The 22,913-nt window shown below is 44.4% G+C and overlaps 1 protein-coding gene across 1 annotated transcript; it reads left to right on the forward strand.

Moving 5' to 3' along the window:
• The first annotated feature begins 2,158 nt into the window (after positions 1-2,158).
• Positions 2,159-19,848, forward strand: chmp3 (charged multivesicular body protein 3). The gene is made up of 6 exons (XM_078411187.1): positions 2,159-2,246; positions 11,992-12,052; positions 14,535-14,714; positions 16,107-16,228; positions 18,083-18,194; positions 18,766-19,848. The coding sequence occupies exons 1-6, from the start codon at positions 2,202-2,204 to the stop codon at positions 18,924-18,926; spliced, it is 681 nt and encodes a 226-aa protein (XP_078267313.1). The 5' UTR covers positions 2,159-2,201; the 3' UTR covers positions 18,927-19,848.
• Positions 19,849-22,913: the final 3,065 nt, after the last annotated feature.

Genomic DNA, 22,913 nt, shown 5'->3' on the forward strand with positions numbered 1-22,913 from the left:
AGATTATTATCTCAATGGTGTCAGATTAGGTAAAAGGGAAGTGCAACGAGACCTGGGTGTCCTTGTACACCAGTCACTGAAAGTAAACATGCAGGTACCGCAGGCAGTGAAGAAAGCTCATGGCATGTTGGCCTTCATAACGAGAGGATTTGCATATAGGAGCAAAGAGGTCCTTCTGCAGTTGTATAGGGCCCTGGTGAGACCACACCTGGAGTATTGTGTGCAGTTTTGGTCTCCTAATTTGAGGAAGGACATCCTTGCTATTAAGGCAGTGCAGCGTAGGCTCACGAGGTTAATCCCCAGGATGGCGGGACTGTCATATGAAGAAAGATTTGTATTCATTAGAATTTAGAAGGATGAGAGGGGATCTTATGGAAACGTATAAAATTATAAAAGGACTGGACAAGCTAGATGCAGGAAAAATGTTCTCAATGTTGGGGGAGTCCAGAACCAGGGGCCACAGTCTAAGAATAAAGGGGAGGCCATTTAAAACTGAGTTGAGAAAAAACTTTTTCACCCAGAGAGTTGTGAATTTGTGGAATTCTCTGCCACAGAAGTTAGTGGAGGCCAATGCATTGGATGAATTTAAAAGAGAGTTAGAGCTCTAGGGGCGAGCGGAATCAAGGGATATGGGGAGAAGGCAGGCATGGGTTACTGATTGTGGATGATCAGCCATGATCACAATGAATGGTGGTGCTGGCTCGAAGGGTCAAATGGCCTCCTCCTGCACCTATGTTCTATGTTTGACTTTCCCTCTTAACCTTAAACCTATGTCCTCCGGTTCTTGATTCCTACACTGGGCAAGAGAGACACACCTCTTTCCTGTTGTGACCCATTCCTCTTTTTGTGACCCAATCCTTCTCTCCAGAGATGCTGCCTATCCCGCTGAGTTACTCCAGCTTTTTGTGTCTATCTTCTGTTTGAACCAGCATCTGCTGTTCCTTTCTACACACCTCTTTCCTTCTCTCCTCTTCCACCTCCTTACTTTCAGCCTGAAGAAGGGTACCAACCCATCCTTTTATCTCCAGAGATGTGCCTGACCCACTGAGGTAATCCAGCACTTTGCATCTCTTCTCTCAGCACGTTGCCCTCTCTTCCCAGCACTTTGTCCTCTCCTCCCAGCACTTTGTCCTCTCCTCCCAGCACGTTGCACCTTTCCTCCCAGCACTTTGTCCTCTCCTCCCAGCACTTTGTCCTCTCCTCCCAGCACTTTGTCCTCTCCTCCCAGCACTTTGTCCTCTCCTCTCAGCACTTTGTCCTCTCCTCCCAGCACTTTGCACCTCTCCTCCCAGCACTCTGTATTTTTCCCCAGCACGTTGCTCTCTCTTCCCAGCACTTTGCACCTCTCCTCCCAACACTTTGTATCTCTCCTCCCAGAGCTTTGCCTGCACCAAAGATACTAGAAGATCCTCTTCAACAGCCTGACCGCGGGAGAAGACGGCAGGGGAAGAGAAAATACATTCTGGCCTTCCATCACAGTGACTGGAGGAGACTCACTTTGATAGAAACATAGAAAATAGGTGCAGGAGTAGGCTATTCGGCCCTTCGAGCCTGCTGATCATGGCTGATCATCCAGCTCAGTAACCTGTACCTGCCTTCTCTCCATACCCCCTGATCCCTTTAGCCACAAGGGCCACATCTAACTCCCTCTTAAATATAGCCAATGAACTGGCCTCAACTACCTTCTGTGGCAGTGAATTCCACAGACTGTGGGAAGAAATGTTTTGTCATCTCGGTCCTAAAAGACTTCCCCCTTATCCTTAAGCTGTGACCCCTGGTTCTGGACTCCCCCAACATCGGGAACAATCTTCCCACATCTAGCCTCTCCAACCCCTTAAGAATTTTATATGTTTCAATAAGATCCCCCCTGTCTTCTAAATTCCAGCGAGTACAAGCCCAGTCTATCCAGTCTTTCTTCATATGAAAGTCCTGGATGTTTCTTTTTTGTTTTGTGTTGGTTGTGATTGTGTGTGAAATTGTTTATTTTTATTGCTCTAATGCTGGACTGTGGGCGACCTTTCATTTCACTGCACATCTTGTATGTGTATGTGACAAATAAACTTGACTTGACTTGGCCTGGACCCACCACATCTCCACCGCAGGGCCCCCGTGCGGCGGCCGGGAGGAGGTGGGGGGAGGGGGAAGTGGCGTCACGGGGCCGGAAGCGGAAGTCGGGCCGGGCCGGGCGACGCCAGTCCGTCATGGGGCTGTTCGGCAAATCCCAGGAGCGGCCGCCCAAGGATCTGGTGAGGAGCCTCTTACTCCCAATGTCCCGCTGGGAAGTGCGGGCTGAACCGAGCGCCACAGCTGGTGACGGTCGCCATCCTCGGCCGGGCGGGCTGTTGTGCGTTGGACGGAGCACGGCCTCCTCCCCTCACTCCTTTACACCTTCCCTCCCTCCATTCCTTCTCCCCCTCCCTCCCTCCCCCTCCCCTCCCTCCCTCCCCTCCCCTCCCCTCCCCTCCCTCTTTTATTCTTTCTCCCTCTATTCCTTCTCCCCCTCCCTCCCCTCCCTCTTTTACTCTTTCTCCCTCTATTCCTTCTCTCCTTCCCTCCTTCTCTCCCTCCCTCCATTCATCCTCTTTCTTCCTCCCTCCTTCTCTCCCTCCATCTCTTTCTTCCTCCCTCCATTCATCCTCTTTCTTCCTCCCTCCTTCTCTTCCCCCATTCCTTCTCTTCCTCCCTCCTTCTCTTCCCCCCTCCTTCTCTTCCTCCCTCCTTCTCTTCCTCCCTCCTTCTCTCCCTCCCTCCTTCTCTTCCTCCCTCCTTCTCTTCCCCCGTTCCTCCCTCTTTTACTCTGTCCCTCCTTTCTCCCTCTATTTCTCCTCACCCTCCCTCCCTTCCTTCTCTTTCTCCCTCCATTCCTCCCTCCCTCCTTCTCTTCCTCCCTCCCTCCTTCTCTCCCTCCCTCCTTCTCTCCCTCCCTCCTTCTCTTCCTCTCTCCTTCCCTCCCTCTCTCCTTCTCTTCCTCCCTCTCCTTCGCTTCCTCCCTCCTTTCCTTGCTCGCTGTTGTCGCTCTTGGCCCCGGGTTCTTGTTGTCATCCTTGAACGGAAGGACAGGGCCCGCCTACTGCCCCTGCCTAATGGCCGGTTCCAGCCACATCTCCTTAATGATTGGGCCAATTACCTGTTACACCACCTGGGGAATGGCGGCTGCCAGACCATCTCTTTCACGAGCCTGTAATGTGACTCAATGTATGCCCCCTCTCCCTCCGCACACTGGCATGCTCCCAACTACAGGAATATGTGCTGAGGAATGCACTGGTGCAAGAGTTTAAGGCCAACGTGTCCTGTAAGGGTAACCCAGGCGTAACAGTTTAGGGAATCTGTATGTGCAGTCCCGGTTATTCCATCTTCTCACTCTTGTTGGGCAGAAAGAGAAGCTTGAAAGCATGCATCACCAGACTCATAAGCAGTTTTTTCCCCTGTTATCAGGCTTCTGAACAGTCCTTCCATTAGCTAGGGTACTGTCCGATTCACCTCAACCCCATTGTGGACATTGAGGTTTGTCTAAGGAACTGATGCGCAACAACACTGAGAACTATATTCTGCACTCTGTATCTTCCCCTTTGCTCTACCTATTTTACTTGAATTTGGACAAAAAGTGCTGGAGTTGATTGTATGTTTGTCTAGTATTATCTGACCTGATTGAATAGTATGCAAAAAAATTTTTATTACTGTACCTCGTTACACGTGACAGTAATAAACCTAAAACATCAAAGGATATTGAAAGTTCGATAAAGAGAAAAAAGGAAGCAAATGGCAGGATTAGGAAACTATTGACGAAGAGAGCTATCAAAAATATAAAAAGTGCGGGAAGCTGCTTTTAATGGAAATTAGGAAGGTGATGAGGGACAAATCATTGGCAGATAGGATTAAAGGGTGATATCGAAGGTGTTCTTTGATTATAGGTAAAGGTATAACCAGAGAAAACATAAAGCCCAATTGGGACTACAGGGTCAATCTGCGTGGAGCCAGAAGGTGTAAGGTCTTAAATGGATCTTTTTCATTGGTATTCACAAAGGAAACAGACTTTGTAGTTCATGAAGGGATGGCTGAAAGTCTAATACAGATCTCCATTAATAGAGGAGGTACTTAAACCAGTCATGATGCTATATATACTCCCATGTCAATACTCCTGGTTATCGGTGATGCTGAGGTTGAAAAGGTCAGCAGCTTTAAGTTCCTCGGTGTGCACATCACTGAGGACCTTTCCTGGACACTGCACACGGACACAATAACAAAGAAGGCCTACCAGCGGCTCTTTTTCCTGAGAAGACTGAGGAAGTTTGGCATGAACGCCAGCATCCTCACAAACTTCTACAAATGCACCATCGAGAGCCTGCTGACGGGCTGCATTACAGTCTGGTACGGGAACTGTTCTGCCCACAGCCACAAATCACTACAGAGAGTGGTGAAGACGGCACAGCACATCACTGGCAACTGTCTCCCGGCCATTCAGGACATTTTCTACCAGCGGTGCCTGCGGAAGGCACGCAGCATCATCAAGGACCACAGCCACCCAGCACGCAGGCTGTTCTCCTTGTTACCGTCAGGCAGACGATACAGGAGTATGGCTGCACGTACCACCAGACTTAAGAACAGTTTCTACCATCAGGCCATCAGGCTTCTGAACTCATAAACACATTTCAAATCATATATGTTGATTATTTTAAATATTGTCTTTTTACCTATTTTTACCTTACTAATGTCATTTTAAAATTTTTATTGATCCTTGGAATATTACTGCTGAGGTGACCCGTTGTCGTGTCAAATACATTTCATTGTACGGTTGACCCTGTGCCAACCTACATATAACAAATAAAATTATTAATTATTATTATTATTACAGTGACAGGGGTGCCTGCAGCAATCCACTCAGCCTGTTCAGATGTCACTAGCTATCTGAACTCAACATCGATAGAAATTGTAAAATAACAGACCAGACCTCAGTGTCACCATACCATCATAAACCTTACATACAAATAGCATGTATAACTGGGGTACTTTGACTTCTTTCTCAAATCTGTTGTTAAATAGAAGCCCTGCAACTAATGCCCGAGCAAAAACAATCAATCAACACCACACGGTACATTAAAATGCCAAACACTTACAAAAATAGATTAAGCATCAATGCATGACAAACCTGCAACAGCATGTTAAAACCTTTTGATTACTTTTTACTTTAAAAGTAAACTTCATGAAAAATATACAAAAGAAAACTGAGCAATAAATTCTTGGTATTGCTCAGTACATTCGGTGTTGCTAGTTTTAAAGTGGTGTTAATACATTGGCTTTATGCATTACACCATTACCAATCTGGTCCCTTGTGTGATAATCCTACTTTTTGATTCAGCCTCTCAGTGTGCAATGGTGGAAAGACCCTAGGCTGTGATCCTTCCCCACAGAGCCTTACCTTTAGCTGATTTAAGGACAGTTCCCAGGAACAAATCCAGAGATCAACATCAAGTGCTGCTGAAAGACCTTGAGTTGGTGTTCTTCCTATGTTCTTGCCAATATTGCTCAATTGACATAACATTTAAAAAAATAATGATTTGGTTGATATGTCATTATTTGTGGGACCTTGCAATGTACAAATTGAAAAGCCATGTTTCCTATAAGAGAACTGGATGTATAGTTCAAAAACAATACTAGGTCGACAATTGTGCAAAACAAATGCACAATTCTGGTTGCTTAATTTGCTTAATGACTATAAGTAAAGACAAAGTGGATCATACAAATAATGAAGGCTGCAGCATTTTTAGTTTAGAGATGCAGTGTGGCAACAGGCCCTTCGGCCCACCGAGTCTATGCCGACCATCGATCACCCATACACACTATCACTCCAAGACCCAGGGGGCATTTTACAGAAACCAATTAACCTGCACGTCTTTGGAATGTGGGGGGAAACCGGAATACCCATAGAAAAGCCAATGAGAACGGACAAACCACACAGATACTTCAGCATCGAACATAGGTCTCTGGTGCTGTGAGGCTGCAACTCTGCCACTGTGCCTCCCTTGTTAATTGGTGTCATTCCGCGCGTTAGAAAGGCTCTACACTGGGCTTCAGGCGCTGATAGAAGAGGCTGTAGAATTAGACAAGGAACAGGACAAACTCCTCAATAAGGATCAGACAGATTGTAGACCTGTACTTCAACCAGGGAAAGTTCATTAGGTTGAAGGGATTAATTTCAGAAAAGATTGAGCAAGTTTGGAGGAGTTAGATGAGATCTTAGTGATCATGTGATTTTTGAGGGGTTTGACCAAGGTAGAAACTGGGAGAATGTTTCCCCTCATGGGAAAATCTTAAACTGAAGGTATGGTATCTGAATAAGATTAAGACCGAGAATAAAGAGGAATTTCTTCCTTGAGAATAATGAATCTCTGCAAATCATTATTGCAGAGAACGATGGAGACTGAGTCAAAATGAATAGATTGAACATCGATGCGCAGAGATTATTGGTTGATGGGGGAATCGAGGATTACGGGCGACTGTCATTAAGGTCAAAGTCAGATCATTCACGACCTTATTGAATGACAAGGGGCCAGTGAGTTACTTCACATATACGTTTTGAATGGAGATATGTACACAGTAATAATAATGATTGTGGAGTAAGCAGACATGTGGCAGATATCATTTTCAGCTGTCATGGCAAAAAAATTCTATTCGTGGCAAACTGGTGCTTTAATGTCTGCAAATTCATATCAGTGAACTATGATGTCTGGTAGACACCCGCAGTTGTGTATCAGGAGGATTTTGATTTCTAGTGCAGACTGCCCTCTAACCTTCATAGATGCCCTTTGTTGGGGTGGGGGGTGGTGGCTAAGATGTTCAACACACATTGGCCTCTGAACATGTTGACAGAAAGCACTTGACAAAGTGTTGATGTACTGCTCCATAAAATCTTTATTAATGCGTACAAGACATAGCACCTGAAATAGAGAACTTCATGACTTCATGAAATGTGATCCCAAATGTACAGTATTTCTCCCTTTTTGATAAAATGTTAGAATGAATTATTAACAAATTAAAAGTAATACATTTGGAAAATCTTTATTAATTAAGCAGAATGACTATGGCTTAATGAAGGTGGAATTGTGTCCAACAAATTCATTCATTTTCTAGCATGCTGCTTGACCTGAATGCTAAGTTACTCCAGCATTTTGTATCTTTCCTTGGTAACCCAGCATCTGCAGTTCCTTAATTCTAAATTTAGTCGTTTTTTTTAGTTTAGTTTACTTTAGAGATACAGCTCAAAAGTAGGCCCTTCGGCCCACTGAGTCTGTGCCATCCAGCGATCCCCGCACACTAAGCTATCCTACACACACTAGGGATAATTTAGAATTATACCAAGCCAATTAACCTACTAACCTGTACGTTTTTTGAGTGTGAGGAAACTGGAGCACCGATAGAAAACCCATGCAGGTCACGGGCAGACAGCAGTCGTAGTCAGGATTGAACCCGGGTCTCTGGCGCTGTAAGGCAGCAACTCTACCGCTGCTCCACCTTGCCGCTGGGGCAGTCGTGACCAGAATAGATAGATAGGTGGGAATCAGTACATGCAGTTGGACTTTGTGAATATGTATGATGAGATGTCTCGTAGAAGGTCAAGTCACAATATTTCAGCCCATAGTCTTGGAGATGGTGGATTGGTTAACAGGCAGGAATCAGCGAGTCGGTATAAGGGAGTCACTTCAGGTTGACCAGTTGAGTGCCACAGAGAGCAGTGCCACAACAGTTTATAATATATTTTGGTTATTTGGAAGGAGGAAGCGGTGGCACATAAACTCATATGAAAGCCGGTGTGGGCAAGTTGGACAAACGGCCTGTTTCCACGCTGTAAGACTCTATGACTCTAAAGGGTAGTAAAGTGAGCTGTTGTGATAGCTGATCTGACATTCCTCAACTGAATTATGCATCTGCCTGAAAGGACTTAATGGCCAATTTTCTTATAGTCTTCACTCATCCATCTACAAAAACATTAAGATTAGGTAATTGGAATATGAAAATATTGTGCAAAACGTCCTTAAAATTATCAAATTTTCTCTGATTAAACGGGAAGACCAATTGACAGGCCAAAAAGTTAACCGAGTTACTGGAATTTGAAGGCAAGCCTAATAGCCTATACTACTGTATTGGAAGGAGCTTATTAGCTGGAATATCTTAAAACAGGCTTGTGGTAAAGTTGAAAATTTCAATTAGTTTCCTCATGCAGGGCATATATTTCACATAAAGAAGAGTTGTTACTGAAATGTAATGAAACAAGAAATCCATTATTTTGGGGAGTTTTCTGGCTCATCTTCCCAAGAGATTTATTGTCATATATGTCCCAGACAGAACAATGACATTCGTACTTGCTGCAGCACAGCATAATATGTAAACACAGTACAGAGAAGGTTCACCAGATTGATTCCTGGGATGGCAGGACTTTCATATGAAGAAAGACTGGATAGACTCGGCTTGTACTCGCTGGAATTTAGAAGATTGAGGGGGGATCTTATAGAAACGTACAAAATTCTTAAGGGGTTGGACAGGCTAGATGCAGGAAGATTATTCCCGATGTTGGGGAAGTCCAGAACAAGGGGTCACAGTTTAAGGATAAGGGGGAAGTCTTTTAGGACCGAGATGAGAACGTTTTTTTTCACACAGAGAGTGGTGAATCTGTGGAATTCTCTGCCATAGAAGGTAGTTGAGGCCAGTTCATTGGCTATATTTAAGAGGGAGTTAGATGTGGCCCTTGTGGCTAAAGGGATCAGGGGGTATGGAGAGAAGGCAGGTACGGGATACTGAGTTGGATGATCAGCCATGATCATATTGAATGGCGGTGCAGGCTCGAAGGGCCGAATGGCCTACTCCTGCACCTATTTTCTTTGTTTCTACTCTGTAAACAATATAATAAACAAAAAAAAGTTCACTGTGTATTTATATACACATAAACAAAAATGTATACACATAAAAACAAACAAACAATAATAGTGCAAAAAGACATAACCAATGCCCCAGGACTATGTAGTTCCGAGCTTATTTAGAGGCTGTGGTGTTTCATAACCTGACAGCTGTTGGGAATAAGCTGTTCCTGAACCTGCTGACGTTGCTGTTTTCAGGCTCCTCTATCTTCTTCCCGATGGCAGGAGTGAAATCAGTGTATGGCCAGGGCGGCGTGCCAAACATACCCAAACACAGAATAACATTTCATTTCTTTGTCATTTCCTTATTCCCAAGTATATTTTCTCTTGTCTCAGTTTATTACAGACATGCTTTAACTTTTGCTCATCTTTGCAGATTAGTATTTTCAGAGTATACATACATAGTTTCAGCACTGGACATCAGTTGTGTTATTTAGAGACCAGTTGCATTCCCATTGGGAGGGAAGTTGATACGAAAACCATTCTGACTCACTTGCTAATATTGGCTAAAAGCAGGCTCGTGTGTTTGAGGCCTTTGGAATAGCAATAAAATAAATATGGCTTACGGCTAAATACGACTATCCTTTGCTGGCTTTACCTTGGACTAAACGTTATTCATGTATCATGCGTCTATACACTGTAAATGGCTCGATTGTAATCATGTTTTGTCTTTCTGCTGACTGGTTAGCAAGCTTTTCACTCTACTAAACTAAACTAAACTAAATATGGGGAAAATTAAACTTAAATGGGAAGAAAGCAGCAGCAATAGCCCTGGGTTTCATCAATGGAAGCCTGAATATTGTTCTTAATTTTCCATGATCATTGAGCCTTCTGAAAGGTTTCAGTTTATTGGCATTTGCATGTTAAAATTAGTACAGTGCCCTCCATAATCAAGGGATATGGGGAGAAAGCAGGCACGGGTTACTGATTGTGGATGATCAGCCATGATCACATTGAGTGGCGGTGCTGGCTCGAAGGGCCAAATGGCCTACTCCTGCACCTATTTTCTATGTTTCCATCAGTTTTTCAATGCCTGATCACCATTGTGATGAAACTTCCATTATCAGATTTTGAATTCTATCTTCCTTGTCCTTCTGCGTTGTTATAATTATATTTGGCCCTTCAGATCTGTGCAGCTGACTAGGAGAGCAATCCCATTCTTTCCCCCCTCTTCTTATTGCCCTGTATTCCTGCAAAATATTTTAGTTGAGTTTAGGGATACAGTGCAGAAACAGGCCCTTCAGTCCACCGTCCGCGCCGACCAGCGATCCCCGCAAACTAACACTAACCTACAACACTCAGGACAATTTACTATTTTACCAAGCCAATTAACCTACAAACCTGTACAGTGTCCTCCATAATGTGTTTGGGACAAAGACCCATCATTTATTTATTTACCTCTGTACTCCACAATTTGAGATTTGTAATAGAAAAATTCACATGTGGTTAAAGTGCACATAGTCAGATTTTATTAAAGGCCATTTTTATACATTTTGGTTTCATCATGACGAAATTACAGCTGTGTTTATACATAGTCCCGCACCATTTCAGGGCACCATAATGTTTGGGACACATGGCTTCACAGGCGTTTGTAATTGCTCTGGTGTGTTTAATTGCCTCCTTAATGCAGGTATAAGAGAGCTCTCGGCACCTAGTCTTTCCTCCAGTCTTTCCATCACCTTTGGAAACTTTTATTGCTGTTTATCAACATGAGGACCAAAGTTGTGCCAACGAAAGTCAAAGAAACCGTTATGAGACTGAGAAACAAGAATAAAAGTCAGAGACACCAGCCAAATCTTAGACTTACCAAAATCAACTGTTTGGAACATCATTAAGAAGAAAGAGAGCACTGGTGAGCTTACTAATCTCTAAAGGACTGACAGGCCAAGGGAGACCTCCACAGCTGATGACAGAAGAATTCTCTCTATAATAAAGAAAAATCGCTAAACACCTGTCCGACAGATCGGAAACACTCTTCAGGAGTCGGGTGTGGATTTGTCAATGACCACTGTCCGCAAAAGACTTCATGAACAGAAATACAGAGGCTACACTGCAAGATGCAAACCACTGGTTAGCTGCAAAACTAGTATGGCCAGGTTACAGTTTGCCAAGAAGTACTTAAAAGAGCAACCATAGTTCTGAAAAAAGGTTTTGTGGACAGATGAGACGAAGCTTAACCTATATCAGAGTGATGGCAAGAGCAAAGTAAGGAGGAGAGAAGGAACTGCCCAAGATCCAAAGCATACCACCTCATCTGTGAAGCATGGTGGTGGGGGTGTTATGTCCTGGGCGTGTATGGCTGCTGAAGGAACTGGCTCACTTATCTTCATTGATGATGCAACTGCTGATGGTAGTAGCATAATGAATTCTGAAGTGTATAGACATATCCTATCTGCTCAAGTTCAAACAAATGCCTCAAAGCACATTGGCCAGCAGTTCATTCTACAGCAAGACAATGATCCCAAACATACTGCTAAAGCAACAAAGGAGTTTTTCAAAGCTAAAAAATGGTCAATTCTTGAGTGGCCAAGTCAATCACCCGATCTGAACCCAATTAAGCATGCCTTTTATATGCTGAAGAGAAAACTGAAGGGGACTAACCCCCAAAACAAGCATAAGCTAAAGATGGCTGTAATACAGGCCTGGCAGAGCATCACCAGAGAAGACACCCAGCAACTGGTGATGTCCATGAATCGCAGACTTCAAGCAGTCATTGCATGCAAAGGATATGCAACAAAACTCTAAACATGACTACTTTCATTTACATGACATTGCTGTGTCCCAAACATTATGGTGCCCTGAAATGGGGGGACTATGTATAAACACTGCTGTAATTTCTACATGGTGAAACCAAAATGTATAAAAAATACCCTATATTAAAATCTGACAATGTGCACTTTAACCACATGTAATTTTTTTTCTATTACAATTCTCAAATTGTGGAGTGCAGAGGCAAATAAATAAATGATGGGTCTTTGTCCCAAACATTATGGAGGGCACTGTATTTCTGCATCTCATTAATGCAATATCTGAAACAAATGTTATTTCGTGTTTATAAAATTACAACTTGTTTTTTGATTAGGTTTCAGAATGGTCAGGAAAAATAAGAAAGGAAATGAGAGTGATTGACAGACAAATTCGAGGTGAGTAAAAAAAATATTCGAATTCTCTGTCGTGCAGTAAACCCTTGTTATAATATACCGTGGTGGGGGGGAGAATGGTGTCCATTATTACCGATTGTCTGCTGTAACCCAGTAAGGATTGATCATTGTATGTAGTTGAAAGAAAGTACTGCAGGTGGTGGTTAATACACAAAAAGACAAAGTGCTAGAGTAACTCAGCAGCTCAGGCAGCATCTCGGGAGAACATGGATATGTGACATTGGGACCCTTCTACGGACGGATTCAGTCTGCCGAGTTACTCCAGCACTTTGTGTCATTTCACATTGTAGTCTCGAAAGGACACGCTTTCTTTAGGCTGCCACTACCAACAGGACATGCTTTCTTTAGGTCGCCGCTACCGACAGGATGCTCTCAGTCACCTTGGGGCTCCCTCCCCTCTCACCAATCACTGGTGGAGTACGTTGGGGACTCCAGGGAAGAAGGAGAAGGAAGAGGTGGTGGCAGTGGAGGAGGGGAGGAAAGTGAGCAGGGGGGGGGGGAAGGGAAGGTGGAGGGGGAAGGAAGGGAAGGTGGAGGGGGAAGATGCTGAATGGACAAAGTGATGGGAGGAATAGGAGGAGGTGGTGGAGGGGGGGGGGGGGTGAGGCAGGGGGATGGGGAAGAGGCCGAGTGGACAAAGCGATGGGCCAACGGGAAGAAGCAGCAGCAGGTGGGAGAAGAAGGAGACCCACGGTGACCTAGCGTGTCCTGCCGGTGGCAGCGGCCTATAGAAAATGCTCTTCCTGGGTGCTACGATGTGAGTCACAACAGCAGCCGCGTCAACTGGACCGTGCCTCAGAAGGCAGTGGAGGCCAATTCTCTGGATGCTTTCAAGAGAGAGTTAGATAGAGCTTTTAAAGATAGCAGAGTCAAGGGATATGGGGAGAAGGCAGGAACCGATTGTGGATGATCAGCTATGATCACAGTGAATGGCGGTGGTGGCTCGAAGGGTCGAATGGCCTACTCCTGCACCTATTGTAAATTGTCTATTGTGCCATAGGTGGAGAAGGGTTTGCTGGTGCATCTTGCAAGCCAGGGTGGCGTTGGGAGCCCGGGCTGGGAAAGCAGTGCGAGCCAAGGTGGCGTTGGGAGCCCGGGCTGGGAAAGCAGTGCGAGCCAGGGTGGCGTTGGGAGCCCGGGCTGGGAAAGCAGTGCGAGCCAAGGTGGCGTTGGGAGCCCGGGCTGGGAAAGCAGTGCGAGCCAGGGTGGCGTTGGGAGCCCGGGCTGGGAAAGCAGTGCGAGCCAGGGTGGTGTTGGGAGCCCGGGCTGGGAAAGCAGTGCGAGCCAGGGTGGCGTTGGGAGCCCTGGCTGGGAAAGTAGTGCGAGCCAGGGTGGCGTCAGCAGGTCCATCCGCTTTAACCAACATCTGTTATAATGGGGTGTGTTAAACCAAGGGTTTACTGTAGTGTGTTTCACTTTGTATATTACAGTAACCCAGAATGGCAATGTGGAAATCTAGGTATACTTAAGCTATTTTTCAGTGACAGGGCTTGTGTTTAGGTTCTTGGGTAATTGAGAAAGCTGACAAAATATTAAGTATTTATAGCTGGGGAAACATTGTAAAAGTAGTGAGTGGGGGATATACTTAATTTATATGTGCACATCTTGAGTACTGTGTGTAGTATTGGTCTCCTTATTCATGAAAGTCATTTACAAGTCAGCTGTTGGTTTTTACCTGACTCGGGCAAGCATACCCAGCCTTTAGTTAGTACAGGTGGGGATGTTTAATTTCCAATCTCATCCAGCACTCTAGCATAGCACGGAAGGAGTCAACCCATCAAGTCTGCTCCGCCATTCAATCGGGGCTGATCTATTTCTCCCTCTCAACCCCATTCTCTGGCCTTCTCCTTGTAACTCTTGTCACCCCTACTGATCAAGAACCTATCAATCTCCGCTTTAAAAATACCCAGACGGCTTCCACAGCCGTCTATGGCAATGAATTCTGCAGATTCACCACCTAAAGAAATTCATCCTCACCTCCTTTCCAAAGGTACGTCCTTTTATTCTAAGGCTGTGCCCTCTGGTCCGAGGCTCTCCCACTAGTAGAATTATCCACTTCACATCCACTCTATCAACACCTTTCATTATATAGTAAGTTTCTATGAGATCCTCATCCTTCTAAATTTCAGCGAGTACAGGCCCAGAGCTGTCAAACGCTCATTATACGTTCACCCCATCATCCCTGTTGATCATGGAATCTTGGATATAAAGGGTATGAAATGCTTGCCATATTCACTTGGCTATGATAATTATGCCTCATTGTGAATTACATTTCTTTGAGGCACTTGGAAAGATTTTTCTTTAGAGTCGTAGAGTCATACAGCACAGAAACTGGCACTTTGGCATAACTTGTCCATGCTAATCCTGGTGTCCCATTTAAGCTGGAAACCATTTGCTTGCCTTTGTCCCGTATCCTTCTAATGTTTCCTTAACCCTATTTATAACTACACTTTTTGTTTGTTAGATATTCAGAGAGAAGAGGAGAAAGTAAAGAGGTCTGTGAAAGATGCTGCAAAGAAGGGTCAAAAGGACGTTTGCATCATTTTAGCAAAAGAAATTGTTCGATCAAAGAAGGCTGTGAGCAAATTGTACGCTTCAAAAGCACAAATGAATTCTGTCCTCATGAGTATGAAGAACCAACTAGGTAAGCTGTTTGTATTGCACCAGAAAGATCAGTAATATACCAACCTGGCAAATAATATATTGTTTTCTGCTATGGGCCAGTTACATTTGGGCAATGTTGACATTCACTTTCTCTATGATCTCTTCTTCATTCGCACTTAACTATAACATTTCCAAGTAATTTGATTTTTCCTGCTTATTTTCACATTTTATAAATTAGCTGTACAGGTAAAATAATGTGGCTGATGAAGTTATGGTCATCTTAAAATACCAGATTACATTATATTATTGCTGTTTTTCTAGTTTTCAATGTTTCAAGGTCAGCTTAATGTCATGTTTAGTTTAGTTTAAATGAGTTCTCATTGTTCCTTGAGAGATTTTCGCCCTGGTGCTGGTCCCTTTGATTGTCCTGTGGAACGCACTATTGTGAATCGATGTTGCTGATTGTACAATAGATAGGACGTTGTTATTCATTCCTTGACTAGGGCACCTAAGTTATTTAGGGGACTTGAGAGATTGCAGTAGTTGGAATCTGCAGCAAAAAAGCTGCTGGCCAGGCAGCATCTGTGGAGGATGGAAATGGTCAATGTTTGGAATCGTGGAAGAGACCAAGTATAAAGAGGTGAGGGGGTAAGGGTAGGGCAAGATCTGGCAAGCAGCAGGTGGATCCAATGGAGGCATTGATTTGCTGATGGACTTAGGTGGGGGAATATAAGAGAAAGCAACGAAGGCTGAGAGGGGATAAGTGGAGTGAACACAGGGCTGCAGATCATGGAATCTGATAAGCAAGGTGAGGGGGGGGATGGTGGGCAGATGGTAACAGTGCATGCAGAACAGTATTTATTCAAGAGAGAGTTAGATATAGCTCTTAGGGCTAATGGAATCAAGGGATACGGGGAGAAAGCAGGAACAGGGTATTGATTCTGGATGATCAGCCACGATCATATTGAATGGCGGTGCTGGCTCGAAGGGCCTGCTCCTGCACCTATTTTCTATGTTTCTAATTTTAATAATTGGTAGGAAAGTTATCAAGTGTAACGACAGTGCCCAATTACCTGCCTCTGTTCCCTCAAGGTTTTGCCTGACCTCATAGTTCTCCTGACTCAGGAGTGGGAAAGCACCAGGTTACCTGCCCTCAGTATTCAGGATTATTACTCATGCCTCCATCTTGGTGCAATTCCCAACACTTCTGGAATTGTACTGCATGAGTAACCCGGTTGGTTCCATTTTCAGCTTTCAGACCTTGCTGATCAATTTATTTTGAGCTGCCACCGACTTGAGGCTTGATCCTCTAATTTAACAGAAGCACTGAAGACTAAAGTGCTGTGCAAGTCAAAATGAAATGGTCATAAATAGTGTTTATTACTGTCTTTTATTACTGTTTTTAATTTGATTTCTTGCCTTCCTCTCATAGCTGTAGCGAGAGTCACTGGTGCCTTAGACAAGAGTACCGAAGTGATGAAAGCCATGCAGAATTTAGTAAAGATTCCCGAAATTCAAGCCACCATGAGAGATCTATCCAAAGAAATGATGAAGGTGAGAGATAAAACACTAGTTCTATTGGTTGGGGCCTACTTTAACTTGAATATGTAATAGACTGCAAAAGTGGTGAACACTGTCCAGTCCATCACGGGTTCTGACCTCCCCACCATCAAAGGGATTTACAGGAATAAATCCCTTTACAGGATTCATCGGAGACCCACATCACCCTGGCCACACACTAATTTCGCTCCGACCATTGGGAAGATTCTAGAAGCCTAAAAACTGTAACGTCCTGATTCAGGAACAGCTTCTTCCCTACAGTTATTAAATACTCCAACCTCCAAATAAGCTCTCAACTACATTGACTTTGGGGCACTATTATTGTGTTTGTTTGTTTTAACTTGTGGTTCTATATATGCAAATAGAACTTATACAGAACTTATTTTTCTCGTTTATTATATAGTTCACAGAGTACCGTTTACATATTGTGTTGTGCTGCTGCAAGTACGAATTCCATTGTTCCATCTGGGACACATGACAATATAACACTCTTGACGTTACATGTTCAAGGGGGTGGCACAGCTGGTAGAACTGCTGCCTCACAGCCTGGGTTTGATCCTGACTCGCTACGGTCTCTGTGTGGTTTGCATGTTCTCTCTGACCGTGGGTTTCCTCTGGGTGCTTTGGTCTCCTCCCACATTCCCAAAGACGAGTGGGTTTTTAGGTGACCTAGATGCTCCATCTAAGCTAGACCCATTTTCCTGCTTTTGGTCTGTCTCCCTCTAAATCTTTCCTGTCCATGTGCCTATATTTTAACCATGGTACCTGCCTCAACTATTTCCTCTGGTCGCTCTTTCCATATGCCACCGTCGTCTGTGTGGGGAAAAAGCTGCTCCTCGTATTCCTATGAGATAATTTCCCTCTCACCATAACCCTATGCCCGCTAGTTCTTGATCCCCCTCTACCTTGGGGGGAAAGAAGACTGAGCATTCACTCTATTGCCCAGACAGTATCTCCTGAACACTACCGTTGAGGGAGTGCAGCGTAGGTTTACTAGGTTAATTCCCGGTATGGCGGGACTGTCATATGTTGAAAGACTGGAGCGACTAGGCTTGTATACACTGGAGTTTAGAAGGATGAGAGGGGATCTTATCGAAACGTACAAGATTATTAAGGGGTTGGACACATTAGAGGCAGGAAACATGTTCCCAATGTTGGGGGAGTCCAGAACCAGGGGCCACAGTTTAAGAATAAGGGGTAGGCCATTTAGAACTGAGATGAGGAAAAACTTTTTCAGTCAGAGAGTTGTGAATCTGTGGAATTCTCTGCCTCAGAGGGCAGTGGAGGCCAATTCTCTGAATACATTCAAGAGAGAGCTGGATAGAGCTCTTAAGGATAGCGGAGTCAGGGGGTATGGGGTGAAAGCAGGAATGGGGTACTGACTGAGAATGATCAACCATGATCACATTGAATGGCGGTGCTGGCTCGAAGGGCCGAATGGCCTCCTCCTGCACCTATTGTCTATTGTTAAACCAACAGCAGCAGGTGGATGCGTCCTGACTTGAAAACATATCACTGCTTGGATCTTTGCTGGATCGAAATCCTGGAGCTTCTTGCCCAACAGGGAGCCAGCTTTTCACCACTTTTAAGTGTATTGATGGGTGGGCAATAAGCAGTGGCCTTGCTAGCAAAGCGTACCTCGCAAACATGAAAATAACTGCAGATCTGAATCTGATGGTTGGAGATAAGTCAACATCTTTAGTGAAACCCTGACAATGTTTCAGATACATGTTTTATTGGAACTGGAAGACATTAGGGCATTGCAATCTGAAGAAATAGTTTCTTAAACCCGAGGTGTCGATGCTTCAAATGTTGAATAATTTGTGCCTGTGCCTTTATTGTCTGCAGGCAGGGATTATTGATGAGATGCTGGAGGATACTTTTGAGAGTATGGAAGATGAAGATATGGAAGAGGCAGCAGAGATGGAAATTGACAAAATACTTTTTGAGGTTACTGCAGGTAAATTAAACCCAGTGTGTATCTTTAATAGTATGGAAATCTCCGTTAGATTTTCATGTCATTCTCAGAAATGTTTTAAAATATCCACTGATTGCATCCTTCAAATAGGATAGTAGAAATTATTTGAGCAGTTCATGGCCTGGGGGGGAACAATTTAATGAAAATACTGTTGTCATTTAGCTGATGTTATCGACCATTAGAAATTCTAGCTAGTTTGCTCTTGCATTGCATCTAATGATTACATACTGGTTTATGGACTGATTTGCCAAAATCAGTGGCAATCTGAGAGAGGGTCCAGACCAAAATGTTTTCCGTCCATTTCCCACACATCTCTCCTGTCCCATTGAGTTACTCTTATCACATTTTTTTTCCCTGTTCAGTCATAGTCTTGGTAGCTTACATTCTGCATCTGCTCCAGGGAAAGGTCGTGAAAGGTCTGGTTACTGAGAGCAGAAATGCAATCTGAGCAGTATTGGATGGATAGAGCCTCAATTTAACAGCCATCTGCTGTAACATTGAGTATTGACAACTCATGACAGACATTAAACATTCCCTTTATTTTTATTTTCAGGTGCTCTTGGGAAAGCTCCCAGCAAAGTCACGGATGCTCTCCCAGAGCCAGAGCCAGAGCCGGAGCCGGTGCCAATAGGGGCCACGGCTGCATCAGATGAAGGCGAGGCAGAGGGGGATATTGAACAAATGCAGTCGCGGCTGGCAGCACTCCGGAGTTGAATTGTGTAAAATATCTTGGCTGTATAGTCCCCACTCGAGTTTACAACAGAATTATGTTGCTGTGGAGTAGTAGATGGTTCCCATAACCCTCTTTCACTCTTCATGCCAAAGTCTGGATTTTCTGCGTAAAACATAGATACTGTTAAATTCGTACAAAGTAAGTTCCCCAAGAACAATAATACTACACATGCAACTCATTTCTCCCATTACGCTAAACCATTTCTCGGTGGTAGCTGTCAAAACCTTTGACTACTTTATTATTTAGTATAATTTCAGCACTTTACAATGTCTTTACAATTCCCAGACTTAACTGTGGGGGGAAACGGGGGTTACTGTTTATGGTTTGTTTTTGTTTAAATGAAAGTGTTGAACAATGTAAAACTTTTTTTTCTAAGTGGCCTTATGATAGTGAAAGAACACTCCATAAACTTTACAAAGATTATCCTGTTATAAACAACCCTTGGTGGGAAAATATTCAAACTATCCTTTATATTAACTAACAATTGTATATTTGAGTTTTAAAAGAATGTTTTGGTTTATGCAGTGAAAACTCAAGTCTAATATTTACTGCCTCTAGTTTTTAATATTGCCATTTTTGGCTTCAAATGGCACCCTTGAGTATTTGGAGTCCTCCAGCGTCAGAGATAAAATTGTTGGAACTTTAAAACAACCCCATTCTAGTGCAGGATTTGAAATTGGAGATGGGCACTGCCGTGTTTCTGTCTTTGGCAAGTCAGTTACAGCTATCCAGTTACATATTTTATAAATGTTTGTTCCCTTCTAAAGATAAGCGTCCTTCTAAAGTACTAGTAATCCCGACTAGTACTTTTTTGTACATATGGATAATAACCAAGTCCCCCAAAACATTCAAGTACAGTTGTGAATTTCAGTAATTCTTCAGTAATAAAAGTGAACAAAAAGATTATGATGTGGGTTGACCAGGACTACTTTATAACCATTAAATATGATTTTGCAGTCTTTAATGTAGGGATAAGGGTCTCTCAACATTTTGGTACATGTTCCTGTAAATGGATTGACTGTGGACAATTCTCACTGGAACAGGCAATTCAAATCAGCCTGGAATTAGCTTTAGGTGCAACTTTGATCATACGCTACTTTAATTACAGTGCCACAGTCAGTTTATGTTCTTCATCTTAAAATAAAATGAGATGGATTTATTGGAGTGATTTGTTTGAGATATTTAAGTATGAATTTATCGTACTAGACTTCTGTGGAACTGCAATTCAACGTAAATAATAACATTCTAATTATACAAAAACTTGGTCCACCTTAATAATTAAATAGGGATGCAACGAAAAGGAATAAACTCTGCTTTGGTTTATCTCTGCCGACATGGTTTTACTGAAATTACAGTTTGCAGAAGACGAGTTATAAATGTTTAGTGCAACTTCAAAGATGTCCTTTATACACTTAGATTGTGAAATGCAGTAGTGGTTCAAGTTTGTGTAGCTTTCACTTTCATACAAAGCTCCTTGCTGCTTCCCGCTTACCAAACAAGACAGTAAATATGGCCGAATGGATAAGCTGGGATTCAAAATGGATCCACGAGGACATGGTAAAAGGAAGCAAGATGGGAGGCACGGTGGCGTAGTGGTAGAGTTGCTGGCTTACAGCACCAGACCTCGGTTTGATCCCGACTGTGGGTGCTTGTCTATACAGTTTGTACATTCTCCCCGTGCTCCGATTTCCTCCCACACTCCAAAGAGACGTTTGTTGGCTAATCGGCTTCAGTAAAATTGTAAATTGTCCCTGGTGTGTGCAGGACAGGTTAGTGTGCGGGGATCGCTGGTCGGCGCAGACTCGGTGGACTGAACCAAACCAAGTATCTAAACTAATCCAAGTAGAAATAATGAACTGCAGATGCTGGATCACAAAAAAAGTGTTGGAGTAACTCATCAGCTCTGCAGAATGTGGATAGGTGATGTTTTGGGTCAGAACCACTCTGCAGACTGACGAGGGAAAGGCAGATGGTTTGACAAACGTCAGAGATGAAAAAACAAAAAGGTGAGACACAACGATTAAAGAGTTGTGAATTGCATAAATCAAAGGAATGGAGGGGGAGGGGAGAAAAGGGTCTGTGTCCGTGTGGCTGGCATGAGAGGGAGGAGGAAAGAAGGAAGGCAGGCCAGGGGGAGTGGTTGGAGAATTCATTTGGGTTGTTATCTACTCAAGTGGAATGAGGTGCTGTTCAGCTGCCCAGGTGTATCTAACAAGGGAACAAACCGTGAGTTAACCTGCGACCCCCACCCGTGGCATGTATTCACCATCCCCTCCGACTGCCCCCTTTCTGATACGGAACGGTCTGTCCTCAGCAGAGGCCTCACCTTTGTTCCCCTCCGCCCCCACCTCAACGAGTTCCTGGTTCGCCATGACATAGAGCTCTTCTTCCATCGCCTCCGCCTTCATGCCTTTTTCTATGGGAAGGAGTCCTCACCACCCAGTGATGACCCCTTCTCCCATCTTCACCGGACGCCCTCCTCTTGGACTCCCCCGGACGGCCATCTTCCTTCTTTAGACATCGTCATTTCCAATTGCCAGCGGGACATCAACCGCCTCAACTTTTCCACTCCCTTTACTCTAACGTCCTCCCCCCCCTGAACGTACAGCTTCCACTCACTGTGCAGCAACCCCGACAATAATCAAACCTGCCGACAAGGGAGGTGCCGCGGTAGACTGGCGTGCTGACCTCTACCAGGCTGAGGCCAGGCAACAACTCTCAGACACCTCCTCCCACTAATCCTTGCACCATGACCCCACACATGAGCGCCAGACCTTAATATCACACGCCATTTCTGATTTCATTACTTCCGGCTCTCTGCCATCTAAAGACTCCAACCTTATCGTTCCCCAACCCGGCAAGGACCGATTTGATCCTCTCCCCAAAATCCACAAACAACTGTCCTGGCAGACCCATTGTTTCTGCTTGTTCATGTCCCACCGAATTAATTTCCACCTACCTGGACTCCATCCTAACCCCCCCTGATCTAATCCCTCCCTACCGATGTCCCTACCAGGTCTTAGAATAAAGGGGAGGCCATTTAACACTGAGGTGAAAAAAAACACGTTTTCAACCAGAGTTGTGAATTTGTGGAATTCTCTGCCACAGAGGGCAGTGGAAGCCAAATCACTGGATGAATTTAAGAGAGAGTTAGATAGATCTCTAGGGGCTAGTGGAATCAAGGGATATGGGGAGAAGGCAGGCATGGGGTATTGATTGGGGACGATCAGCCATGATCACAATGAATGGCGGTGCTGGCTCAAAAGGGCCGAATGGCCTCCTCCTGCACCTATTTTCTATGTTTCTAAGGCACCTTGCAAGCTCTTTGTCTTTTCAATGACTTCCGTTTTCCAGGCCCCCACTCCCTCGTCTTTACTATGGATGTCCAGTCACTCTACACCTCCATCCCCCACCAGGAGGGTCTTAAAGCCCAGTTTCTTCCTCGACTGCAGAACCAGCCAATTTCTGTCTACTAACACTCTCCTCTGCCAAGCAGAGCTGCTACTTACCCTCAACAGCTTCTCCCACTTCATCCAAATCCAAGGTGTAGCAATGGGCACTCGCATGGGCCAGTTATGCCTGTCTCTTTGTAGAGTACTTCGAACAATCGCTGTTCCAGGTGTACACTGGCCCTATCCCCGAACTCTACCTCCGCTACATTGACGACTGCATTGGTGTAACCTCCGGCACCCACGCAGAACTCGCCAACTTCACGACTAATTTCCACCCTGCACTCAAATTCACTTGGACCATCTCCCTAACGTTTCTAGATCTCACAGTCGCCATCACAGGAGACAGACTATTGACTCCCATAGCTATCTAGACTACACTTCTTCCCACCCTGCTTCCAATTCCTCAGTCTACGCCACATCTGTGCCCAAGATGAGGTTTTCTATACCAGGTCTGGCTCGAAGGGCTGCACCTATTGCCATCGGTGATGTCCTCGATCTTTAGGGAGTGGAGGGTTC

The sequence above is a fragment of the Rhinoraja longicauda genome, chromosome 1 (assembly GCF_053455715.1).
Source record: "Rhinoraja longicauda isolate Sanriku21f chromosome 1, sRhiLon1.1, whole genome shotgun sequence".
Taxonomy (NCBI): Eukaryota; Metazoa; Chordata; class Chondrichthyes; order Rajiformes; family Arhynchobatidae; genus Rhinoraja; species Rhinoraja longicauda.